General features: G+C 33.1%; 1 protein-coding gene across 1 annotated transcript; it reads right to left on the minus strand.

Annotated features, from left to right (window-relative positions):
- Positions 1-11485: 11485 nt before the first annotated feature.
- LOC106712218 (defense protein 3) lies at positions 11486-13048 on the minus strand. The gene is made up of 3 exons (XM_045684278.1): positions 12808-13048; positions 12056-12250; positions 11486-11730 (listed from the first exon to the last, which is right to left on the minus strand). The coding sequence occupies exons 1-3, from the start codon at positions 12987-12989 to the stop codon at positions 11529-11531; spliced, it is 579 nt and encodes a 192-aa protein (XP_045540234.1). The 5' UTR covers positions 12990-13048; the 3' UTR covers positions 11486-11528.
- Between the last annotated feature and the right edge of the window lie 412 nt (positions 13049-13460).

A 13460-nucleotide genomic window follows, 5' to 3' on the forward strand; every position in this document is an offset into this window, starting at 1 on the left:
TGGCCAGGATCCAACCATTGCGCTGAGCGCTTCCGATTATCGTAAAGAACCCATTTTTCATCACAGGTAATGATTCGGTTTAAAATACCTTCATTATTGTGCCGGTTTAGTAATGTAACGCAACAGTCGACGCGCGTTTGCCGGTTTGCTTCAGCCAATTCGTTAGGTACCCACCTTTCAAGCTTTTTAATCTTCCCAATTTGCTTCAAGTGAATTAAAACAGTTTTATCACTAACATCGCAGCCTGCAGCTAACTCGGACGTGGTTTGCGATGGATCCGTTTCCACAATAGCCTTCAACTCTTCATTATCAACTTGAGTCTCAGGCCGTCCACGGGGCTTGTTCTGCAGATCGAAATTACCAGAACGAAAACGTTGGAACCAAAAACGAACTGTGTTTTCTTTTGCTACACGACCGCCATACACATCATTCACCCTTCGAGTCGTTTCCGCAGCACTAGTGCCACGGCGGAACTCGTACTCGTAAATAATGCGATATTTTAAGTTTTCCATTTTGTAAAATGAGTGACGCAAACAGAAAAAAACAGAAGAAAAAAAACAAATGAATGACGGTCATCGAACCACAAATACATGAGTCTATAGCTGTACAAATTTGAATTTGGAATTCCTTACCAAAGAGGAGAAATTCGTGATTAAAGTGGCCAGTACGAAAAACGCCAATTTCATATGTAAGGACCTAATATAAAATTCTCGTGTCACAGTTTTCGTCACCGTACTCCTCCGAAACGGCTTGACCGATTCTCATGAAATTTTGTGACCATATTCAGTAGGTCTGAGAATCGGCCAACATTTATTTTTCAGTTTCTTTTTTTTTAACTGCGCGCGGACGGAGTCGCGGGCGACAGCTAGTTAATTATAAAATTCATAAAACATGCAAAATATGTATAAAATATAACCTTAAAAACATACAAAAGAATGAAACATCTGGGACATGTTATCATTTATTGTATTGGAAAATCATCAGTGGTTTTGCGGCCGATTCAAACAATACAATATTAATCAAAAAGATTGAATGAAATCAACCGAAAAATCAACAACTGAAAATCAAACACGAATTTTATATTTAGCGAACGAAATATTATCTGAAATAATCTTTATTACTATTATTTAAACAATAAATTATTAATATGAATTTGTTTTATCATGAATATATCATCATCAGCTCACTATACGTCTCCACCGAGGGGCTCGAAGCCTACCCTAACTTAGGGGTGACTAGGCCATAGTCAACCACGCTGACCCAGTGCGGGTTGATTGACTTCACACATATCTTTGAATTTCTTCTCAAATATGTGTAGATTGCATAACGATGTTTTCCTTCACCGTAAGAACGTCGAATAAATATATAGAGATGATAGAATGTGTATTTTATATACTTTGGAAAATGCTATAAATCGATGAATTATTTTCACAACAGAAGCTTCCTTCCTACTAAGAAACAAATTGTAAAATAGCATTTCCAACTTATAACAACAGAGAAATACGGTCCACGGATGCAATAAATCGCTACCTATTGTTCAAATCTATTGTGTTCTGGGTACATAGAGCTTCAAGCAAGATTAATACTTATGCTTTAAGCAATAAGAACTCGTTTATCTTGAGTTATCTGTAATATATTACGATTACTATGACACTTATATGATGTATGATGTATACGAAAAATAATAATAATAACGTATTTAAAAATATTTCAAAGTAGGAAATTTATTTTAAGGATACTTACATATTTACCTCTTCTTGTTTCCCACCTTCCGCAACGGTGATGCGGTTTGAAGACAAAACACCTGCAATAACAAAAATATTGCTTCAGTTAATTAAAAAACGCTTATGAATTTTATTGAATTATTAAATTAAATAAACTAATTACTTGATATAATTTTTCGTCGAACCATTTTTTAATCGGTTTTAAATGTCACAGAACTTGTTAAATGAAAACAAATAAACCTGTCCTTATATCAGTAGAAACCACATATAAACATACTGGTGAAATTCCATCATCAAAATATATCTTGCTATTATCATAAATTCGATAGTTTTGATGGATGAAGGGTTTTACAAAAGTTAGTTACCAACGAACGGCTGAACAATCTGGATGAAATTTGGAACACATAGATCTAAATATAAAAAAAAACATAGATAAAAATAGTGTGGAATAGAGCCTAGGCTAATTCAGTTCTTTTAATTCCTCGCAGAAGAAGTCGCAGGCGACAGATAAATATTTAATAGACCTCTGTCCAAGGCTAGGGTAATTAAATATTTTTAATATCATAAGATGGCAAATACGATGGCGAATACTTTTATTCGCCGAAATGGCGAATGTACCCATAGACATTCGAAATAGTAGATGCGTTGTCTATCTTTAATATACGAAGGAGGAGACGCACTGAAATATTTCCCCTTCCTGTGCATCACCTCCTCCATCAAATCCGCTTCCATCATTTCCTAATATAAACAAAGTGGGAGGGGAAAAGGAAAAAATTAGATCTCCGGAACGCACTCATTAGACGATACGCGGAATTGCTTCCACTTGAGGCCTGCCTTCTGTGTGGTCGTGGTATTGTATCGGGCGGGCCCCCATTCGTGCAACAGATGAAGTTGTTGCTGGTGTCTAATACTGTAGGATAATTCATAAATCATAACATTTTCTTGAATCTATTAAGATCTCAAGATTTTAAAATCCCACTTAAGTAAATCGTAACAGTATCTTGCTCGCATCAAAGAACTTTAAGTGGAACAAGTCTGAGTGACGCTGCAACGTCGTTAAAACTTCAACAATTACACTCAAGTTACGTTTCAAAGTTACACGCCATCCCATACTCGTTCACACTTCGTACAACTTCAGTAACAAGCGTCCTTTTTCTTTGTTCAGGAGTCAGATTTAGGGATCCCTAGTACTTTGCCTGGAGGGTGAGGGAGGAACAAAGACGAATACGTACAAAGAAACAAACAAAACCCAAACGAGCTCTCAGAAAATTCAAATAGGACGATCAGAAATAGTAAAATAGTCTCTCTGTCATATAGTTACACTTGAGTGAATTACCTTTATCAAATATAATCGGTCAATCTTGTGGGAGGCCTACCTACGCCGCCGCGCTGATTCTCAAACACTTTTCGGCTCCATTAGTCCTCCGTTAATAGCATATTCAAAAAATACCGAGATAAATATAGACTGAATCATTATCTTATAATAGAGCTTTCTATTGGAAAAAGAAAATTTATATCACGGAAATTGGAACAAAACATTTTTATCTACTTTAAAAAGACGCTTTAGGTATTTTTTAATACTAACATCTTTGTTATGTACCCACAATTAGAAAATATTAATTTTACCGTGCACTGCTAACTGCGGTATGTCATATCAATAAAAATGCAGCAACCTAACATTGGCGACGGGGATTTTTTTTGTTAACTCCGCGTGTGATAATTATTAAAAACTAGCTTTTACCCGCGACCCCGTCCGCGCGGAATAAAAAATAGAAAACGGGTTAAAAATTATCCTATGTCCGTTTCCTGGTTCTAAGCTACCTGCCCACCAATTTTCAGTCAAATCGATTCAGCCGTTCTTGAGTTATAAATAGTGTAAGTAACACGACTTTCTTTTATATATATAAGACTAGCTTTTACCCGCGACTCTGTCCGCGCGGAATAAAAAAAAAATAGAAAACGGGGTAAAAATTATCCTATGTCCGTTTCCTGGTTCTAAGCTACCTGCCCACCAATTTTCAGTCAAATCGATTCAGCCGTTCTTGAGTTATAAATGGTGTAACTAACACAACTTTCTTTTATATATATAGATAGATGCCTATCGGCAATTCCAATCCATACCTTACAATATTATCTTTGTTATTGTATGTTTATATATTATTTTTGCAAGCAAAACTCGTTGTTGTTTAATAATTTTGACTAAATAAACCGAAACTGTTTAAATTATTGTCATAGTTACCGTTGGTTTATAATACCAAAATCTCTGTATGAAACATATCGTCATGCCAGTTAATATCTTTAACAAAATGGAGATAACAACATTGACGGAAGAAAGTTATTTTTTCGTAGGTATCTCAAAATATCTAGTTTTACACCAGAGCCAAAAAATTATTTCTAAAAAATCATAACTCCTAAATTAATAAAGATAGGAAGTTGAACTCTGGAACATATTATTTCTATAACACTAAACACTGCTTGATACCGTTAATTGGAATGTCTTAAAGTTACTACTTCATTAATTTTTTACTAGTTACAGCAATTGATGTTAATTTAATTGGGCCAATTTTCGAGATACATTTCCGCTTTATGCCGTCGATGCATTTTAAACGGGGATTTTGGTCTCGGAAACCCATGGTTAGACATTTATTACGTTTGGAAATGGACAAACACTAATAACGTCAAAGTTACTTGGAATTCCAATTACTAACATGCTCATTTGCCTACACTTTAAAATTGACTTGAAAAAAAAAATAGTTGACCCAAACGATAGGTTCGATCGGGACATATTAATATTATTTTTTTATAAATATTTCTTAGAAATTGTGAGCGTTACAGTCAATAATAATTTCGCAGTTATATTAAAATCGTATCAAAATATGTCACGTGAATTTATACATTTGAATACCTGTTATTAAAAAATATGTATTAATTTAAAGTATTCATTGTAGTTAGTGATATCTAGAGTCAAAGAATCTCGAAATAAAACTAACTAAATAACTTACTGAGTAAACTATTAAATATTCTTTCGTAAACGATTTTATAAAATACTATCGTTTAATCGATTCAGCAATTTCGTAGATAACACGGAACAAACGCGGACTTGCGGATAGATAAAAATTAAGTAAAAAATTATTTTCTTTATAAGCAACACAAATATAAAATGTTCGCAACATATGTATTTTTATATTAAATACTAGATTATTTTATAGATAGACAATATTATCAAAAACCTTTGCCAATTTAGTATCGGACTGAGGAGATATATCTTAGCAATATTAATAGTTTATATGTTATTGAAAATAAAATACAAATCCGTGAAAGTTTGTTTACTTTGTCAGGATTATTAGATTTCTTACCATTGTTTACTGGGACCAAAATCTCAGTATAAAACATAATATCGTCATCTCTGTCATTATCTTTGACAAATCAAATACAACAATATGCTTTAAACTGGGATCTTGGACTCAAAAACCCACGATTACTCGTAAATGCGTTGACGTTTGTTATAATAATTTTCTAAAACTATCTTATACAGCGCGAAACTTCAAGTTCATTTTTGCTCATAAATTAGAACAATGTTACAAGTCTTTAAAAAAAATTATTTATCAGACATTTATATAAATCATTTTTTTTTTAAATCGCCTTCTAATTATTATTCGCAAAATCTACGTTAAATTCTGACTTACTTCAATCAAACTTTTGTTATTTAAGTCAGTAAACGTTTTTTTTTTCAAAAACACATGAAATTATTTTTACTAAAAACTTTTAAGATAATACTTACTGGAACTTAACGGTGTTAAAAGAAAAAATAAAATCCATCGGCTTCTAAACATTTTAATTCGTAACACTAAATTTGTTAACTCTCAAAAAAGTTTTCTTTAGCATTTTATTTTAAAAACACTTTTTAATAGTTCACAATCAGGTCCATTTCCAGTCATGATTTAATTTCTTTTATTTAAAGTTACGAAATAAACTCCGCGTTTTCCCGCCCTTTCGTAACGGACACGTGCGGACCCCAACACGTTTCATCTCCGACTGAAACAGTTCCTTGTCCCCTACCATACGTTCTCGCTACGAACGTTACGTCGAGTTTAATGGAGTGATAGATGGCGCGACCGGAGTGATAAATCGGTGACGTTATTCGAGGGACGCTTTCAGATTTTCGTTTTCTAGACAACGGCCGATGGATAAGGATTTATTACCCCATCTGTTGGTTTCATAGATATAAAGTTAATTGAATAAAAAAGATGGTGCCTTTTTCATAACATCTTTAAAATTATTTACCTATTTTACACAAATGCGAAAATGTATGAAGTGAGTTTTTGGTTTACTTTTTTTTAATATCACAATATTTTCTCGGTAACGTTTTCTTGGGTTTTGTATTACGTTTAAAGTATTCGATTTATAATACTTTATTATTTTGACTATTTCAGTTAACAGAATAATTTACAAAAGTAGGGGTTTTAAGATTTCATCTGAATGGGTCCTTTGGTCCCTTGAGAACCGATTTGGAGAGATCATCTTTATGAACCTTTATTAAGATATTTTATAACCGTTCTCATATTACGGCTTTATCTTTAATCATTTATCCCATGCATTCTAATACAGCCCTGTGGCTTTGTTCCCGTGAAATTTAAAAACCTGATTATTATTTCAGCGGAATATTATCATCAACTTTAGAACTATTAGCTCATACCAGTGTAGAGTAAAATAAACGAATCACTTTTAAAAGCTGGAAAAGAGAAAAGTAATTCTTTATTTTCTATATCTAGAGTCATCAATTACCGATAGGTTTATGGTAAAAAAGTAGCCCTTAATATGCCCGCCTGCATAAGCTACCTTCCCATCAAAGTCTCGTCAAAATCGGTTCAATCGTTCGAGAGGTCCGGAACAAACGCAGCCTCGCGGACAGGCAGATACAACAGTTTAATTAATATGCATAGATTAGTTGTCGCCCGCGACACCGTCCTCGCGGAATTAAAAAAATATTAATTAGTAGCCTATGTGTTCTTCCAGACTGTGTTCTACTTCTATACTAAATTTCATCGACATCCATGCAGCTGTTCTGGAGATACCTTCAAAAAACATCAATCCATCCATCTAAATATTCGCATTTGTATGTAATATTAGTAAGATATGTCAATAGTTTTCAATTCACCTTGAATCAAATTTACTCATTAGAAATTATATCTTAAATTTTAACACAAAATACTACTGTGAAACTGCGCACCAAATATCGTATAAATGTAATAGTATTAGTCTAAGACTAGACTAGTCTATTGCTTAAGAGCAATATTACTTGTATTAAGTACACAAGACACAAATAAGCTTCACAAGCAATTAAGAACACCTGTAGTATCGTTAAAATTGCAAAATCGACATATCGTAACTAGATTCTTTCATACTAAGGTATCACAGTCTTATGTTCACGCGACAAGAACTAATTTTGCTTGAATATTAATTATTAAACACATAAGAGGACGTAAGTTTAATCTTCAACGTCATATGTACCAATTTTAGCTGAAGACGGCCACATGGCAGCTAATTCAACTGCGCCAGCGGCAGATGGCGCTGCAAGGCGGCCATTATTGTATGTCATCTCAGTAACGATGTAGTGGTGCGACTATGAAGGTATGTATTATCGATATCTCTCAGTCTTTGACTATAGAGAAATGGACTGGACATAGCATGGGCATAACATGCCCATGCCATGTCCAGTCCATTTCTCGTAAATTTAGGAACGCATACTGACTCAAATATTTACCAAAAATTACCATAAGGGAATAATAGCGAATATATAAGTAATATAATTTTTAACTTCGATGCACATGATTACTTGAGTATAGAACTGAATTTGAATAAATATGTGAATGCATCGATTCAATTCATTTCGAATATTAATTAAGGCTTTATAATTGATTGAAAATGTTTCAATCGAGTATTAATTTATTTGCATACGAACTTAATCCTAATTGAAATCATAACACTCACTCACACACTCACAACAATCACAATATAAATTCAACAATCACAATAAAAATTTTAAAATCAAATAAACTTTATGATAATTATGTTTTTATGTAATTAATTATTAACGTATTGGAGATAGGATAGTATTGTTAAGTTCACACGTAAAGAAGAAATATTAACCTACTCTTCTCTTTTAAATACAAATATATCGATATAGTACAACACAACACTAGAAAAAGCTTGCTGTCTAAAAGCTATTAGCAGTTGGCGTTGGGCCGCACCTGTGACTGTCATTTCCTACGGAGAGATTACTTACCATCCAAGGCGTTCACTTAGCCTTAGGATGTGTAACACGGATGTCTATCACCTACTACGACATACAGGATGTGTAAATATGACGCAGAAAATAAAATCCTTGTACATAAAATGAACTCGACGGTCTCTTTATTTATATGACACTTTTTAACTGATAGCATAAGGAGTGACATCTAAGAACTATAGCTTTACCTACGGAGGGCCGGCAGTATGTACTTTTCATACATCTCATTATTGATGTAATTATTTTGGCCTGGAAGGGTGAAGACAGAAAAATAAAATAAAACCTAAGTCGTTCACTAGTTTGCCTTTTATAGGCGAAGAACTTTGAAAAACTTATAATCATCAGCTCACTATAAGTACCCACTTAGGGGCTCGGAACCTACCCTAAGTTAGGGGTGACTAGGCCATAGTTGGTCGACTTCACACATATCATCCTTCATATTTTCCTTCAACGTAAGAACGACGGATAAATGTATATATGTAAATCGAAAATCGAAAAACAAATTGGTACATGGTAGTATTCGAACCCAGGACTTGCAGATTGCAAGTCAAGTACTTATAATACTGATATTGATTAATCATATATTTCTCTTAAAAATTAGCTTAAATAGGACATATCAAACCTTTATTATTAATCCACACTGAAAATTAAAAATGCGCATGTAACCTTTTTGGTAGTAGTACCAAAGAGAATAAATACTGCCAACAAATTCGAACTGGCCACTTACTCGTATAATAATGATATTGCAGTTAAAAAAACAAAAGTCAATCGAACGAAGTATGGACCTGATTTAAAAAGTGCGTAGATAAAATAGAACATTTAGTTAATCTTGAGTGTTTGTTTGGTAAATATCAAGTGTATAGTGTTTTGTATGTCTTGTTTATTACTCAATTTATCATTTTTGAAAATATGGTACAAGGTGGGCCCGGTTGTTCGCGTACGTCTGACCAAAATGGTATCGGGAGTGTAAATATTTTCAAAACGCGAATAAGCTATAAATACAATTTGATCCAGATATAATATGGATATTTATTGCAGACTGCGATGGAAGGAAATTAAGGTACGATTTTATAAAAATATTACTTTTCTACTAATGTTTGGAAGAAATGTTTTATTATATTGTAGAGACCGAAATAAAAATATGTGGTGGGTATATTTTATCTACGTATAACAATTTTCTACATATTTTTTGTAAAATGTTACGGTCATGTAATCTTACTAATATTATAAATGCGAATGTTTAGATGGATGGATGTTTGTTTGAAGGTATTTCCGGAACGGCTCAACGGATCTTGATGAAATTTGGCACAGATGTAGAACATAGTATTGGACGAACACATAGGCTTCTTATTACGTTTTTTTAATTCCACACGGATGAAGTCGCGGGCGACAGCTAGTAATACATAAATTCTAAAAGGATCTTAGTCTTAAGAGGCGGACGAGACGAAGCCTATAAAGGCTTTTACCTATAATTCCTTAAACTAGTCTTTGTTATACAATACTTTGAATAATAAGTTGATATGGACTGTCCTAAGTAAATCAGCCTTTGAGTACGTACGCGTACAATTAAATATATATTATAATGTGTTTGAATTATATTTAACTAATGTAATAAAATAATAAAAATGTTCTAGTAATTTAAATGAGAGATTTCGTGAAAAATTACATTATGTAATTTGAGTGAGGACTAAAATGTCGGTTGATGTACATTTATGTAGAAGAATGGAAAAACTTGTTATGTTAATTTCCGTTAAATTATATTATCATTGGCAAATCGTGAATCAATGGCATCGTCTGTTGTAATTTGCCACATATTATTATGAAGTAAATAGTATTATACTTTTTTGTATCTGTTACTAATTATTAATTTATTATTTATTAATTTAAATGCGAACATATCTCAGAACAGCTAAATGGATCTCGCTGAAATTTGGCATAGATGCAAAACATAGTCTGTTTGCATCGTCATCATTTTTGATGTAAGACGTAGAAAGTAAACTATTGTGCCTTGGGGATATATTTTTAACATCAAGATGCTGCAGTTTTAAAAGAAGTTACGCTTCTGAAGATTCAATTATCGAAGTAGTTAAGAGTTTTTCCGGCACTCCGGTTAAAATATTAACGGGGAATATTTTTAAAGACTAAGATTATCTTCAGAGATTCTTTTCTGTAACCCTACATTAATAAATAGTAGAATTTTTCAATTATGCGTTAAAAAGACATAATAGAATTTTGTAATTTATTTGGAATCTTTCTAGTTTTTAGCTAGTCAGAAAGTAATTTTGTAGATCATCTTGTTCAGACACAAAATAACACAACTTAGACAAATCAAATATTTATGTAACACTATCTACATTAGAATACTTAAAATAAATATATGTATAAATAATATCCCTCTTTAACTTCCCCATTACGGTGTAAAGTAAGGGTCTAGACGAAACCCTTCTTATCATCTTACCGTTACGTTTAATCCTCGGCATCCTTTAAGTCACTTAAGGGATTCCAACGTCTTTTAACGTCAATGAAATTTTATGTCGCAAAACGTTTTACGAACATTGTTTTAACTTTTTTATTTTGTTTTTTTATTGTGGAATTTTACATTTAATTAGCTTCTGCTTAGTGATGTTGGAATTTAATTGTTTGATTTTTACGTTAGCTGAAAAGATTGTAAGAAATTTTATGTTGTCAATGTTATTGGAAGTAAAAAATGAACTAGATTAAAATACGCACAAGAATGAGTGAAATTAAGGCCCTTCGTACACAAAGCAATGTAAATCTTCGAAACCAAGTGATTTTAGTCGCTAAGCGACTTACGCAATTCATAAAGGTTCAAGGTCACGCACGTATCGCTGATATGGTTTTGGAGACAAAAGAATAAATTCTTTTGTTCAAAACTTAGACAGCTGACATGGATACAATATTAGTATCGAACATTTACCTTGACTTGTGTACAAAGGGGCTATGTGTAGGATTTAACTACCAAACCTGTGCAACTATATAAACAAACAAGAGAATGACTTGGATGACTATAACATCTCTTTGTACTGGTTTAGTAGTGGACTCCCACGTTAAGGATTATTACCAACGAACTTCGAACATATTAATGGCACAAGGAAATGTATTAGAAGAACAATAAAATATAATTATTTTAGATCTTTGTTGCATAAATTGTGGTTGCGTTTCGTAAAACCCTTGAGACGGAATTGCACGGTTTATTACGGCATTAAATTAAGAGACTTTTATTAACTTTTTTTAAATAATTCATCTTCTAAGATACGGCAGGGAAGACGCCACGTTTTTAATTATCCGTTTACCGAACTACTCGAGAGTTTTACGGAAATTGCAAATTAAAATATCGGGCCGGAGTTTTAATTAGTTTTTTTCCACAGACGATGAATCAATTTTCTATCTCAGAAAAATATATCAAGGCTATCTACTTAGGAGAAGAATTACAAAAAAATATATGTCTAAATATTTAATATCAAAGGTTAGATTTTAAATCTATGGTACATTTTTTAAAATCTCTTCTGATAATGGAAGAAAGCATTCGGTGTCCAGTTGCCTTTGCTATATGGTGCGTCGAACTTCGATGCACCGATGTTAGCACTGAAAGACGATGTAGGTGTTTGGTGCAGCTTCAGTCCTGAGGAGATGGAGTAATCTGTTCTTTGCGCGATCGGTGTACGAGCCACAGAAGCGCCGACTTGGGCAATGTCTCTGGAAATTTAAACATTTTAAAAAATTGTATCGTAAATGGTTTCGAATGGACAGGCCATTCGAGGACGAAAAGTGTTAAATCTTTTAAGTATGGCATTTCTTAAGAGATGTAATTCTTTTCATTGAATGTTTTATTATATGTCCTCGGTGATGTAAATTAAAGTTGTACTGTTGTGCTGTGGGAAGATATTCAAATATAACGGCTGATAGATAGCTGCAAGAGTAACACATACTGCGCCAACTCTACATAGTGAAACGGCTAGGTGACAAATAATTCGTTTTATTGTTTTGTATTAAGATCTACTAATACTTTTATAAAACTTACTTGTATTGATAATTAACTCCAGCTCCATGGACAGAGTAGTTTGGGGTTGGTCCAATTGGGAAGTTCTTCGTGGTGAAGGTATTGACGTCAACTTTGTGGTTACCTTTGTTTAGGACATTAAGGTTGGCAGCGGCGGTTACTTGGTTACCGAAATCTGGACGGTGAGCCGCAGTTATACCAGCGCTGTGGCCAGCCCTGGAAAAGATGTACTTCTTTTATACCTTGTAGTAAATTTAAAAATTAAATGTTTACTAGGTGTCACCCGCGACCCCGTCCGCGAGGCATTAAGTTGCCTATGTGTTCTTTCCGACTATGTTCTACACTTGTGCCAAATTTTATCAAAATCCGTTAAGCAGTTATCAAGATACCTTTATTACCTATTAGTAAGATTATGGGAAAAAAGTGAAGTAAGCACTTAGAGTCTCATCTCTCGAGTCTTAGAGTCGACCTTTCTTTAATATAGTAAATAACATAATTATATTGAAATTAATAGATACTAGGAATGAATGAATAACATAGGAATTTGCTTCAATTTGTTATTAATATTATATTAGTCACCAACTTATCAAATATGTATATATCGTTACCAGGTTTAGATGTATGACTATATCACTATGAAAACTGTTACTTAGCACATAAATTTATATGATACATTTTAATGTGAAATTTCACCGGACTGGATGTGAAATAAACTTCCTCGACTGTACAAAAATAAAAATATTAAATTACGGGTATAATATTGTTATGCTTACTCGCTAAAAACTCCGAGGCTCGCAGAAGCGGCATCGTAAGACGGACCTATGGGTTTTGGAAAATCACCGGCATCTCTAATTCCTTCAAGTGACGTCCCTCCAAACACATTACCTTTCGTAAAAGATATGCCCAAATCTTTACTTTTGTCAGGATTTTCGACACCATTTACTTCAAGAGGCATTGTCTCAAATTAGTGTTGTTAACAAATGTAAATTTAAAAATGATTCCGAACTTTGTAAATTCTTAGAACATACTAAATGTTAAAATTTTACCGTCTGATTTATATAGTTCTAAGTGAAGCAAGGGAATCCCCGTATGTAGGGACTGTCAGCAAAACAAAAACACGACTGTTTCCCGTTGGGTCGATCGTCCTACCTATAAATCGGTCCAATGGGAATGTTTTTTCTCGATTCGAATACATAAAGTTTTTGGTCCTAATGGAAACTGATCGGCCCAACGGTAAACACCCCAACATACTTCAATATAAATAGTAATGCTTGTTTATGCAAAACATATATTTATAGATAAAGTTTTCTTTTCCCATTTTTTGTAATTCAATAAAATATGGCTACTGTACATGGTTTATTTTTTCTTAAGAGACCAAATATAGTAGTTAAATAAATCGTTTAAAACTTAAAATATTTGTGTTAAG

Source organism: Papilio machaon, chromosome 25 (genome assembly GCF_912999745.1).
Source record: "Papilio machaon chromosome 25, ilPapMach1.1, whole genome shotgun sequence".
Taxonomy (NCBI): domain Eukaryota; kingdom Metazoa; phylum Arthropoda; class Insecta; order Lepidoptera; family Papilionidae; genus Papilio; species Papilio machaon.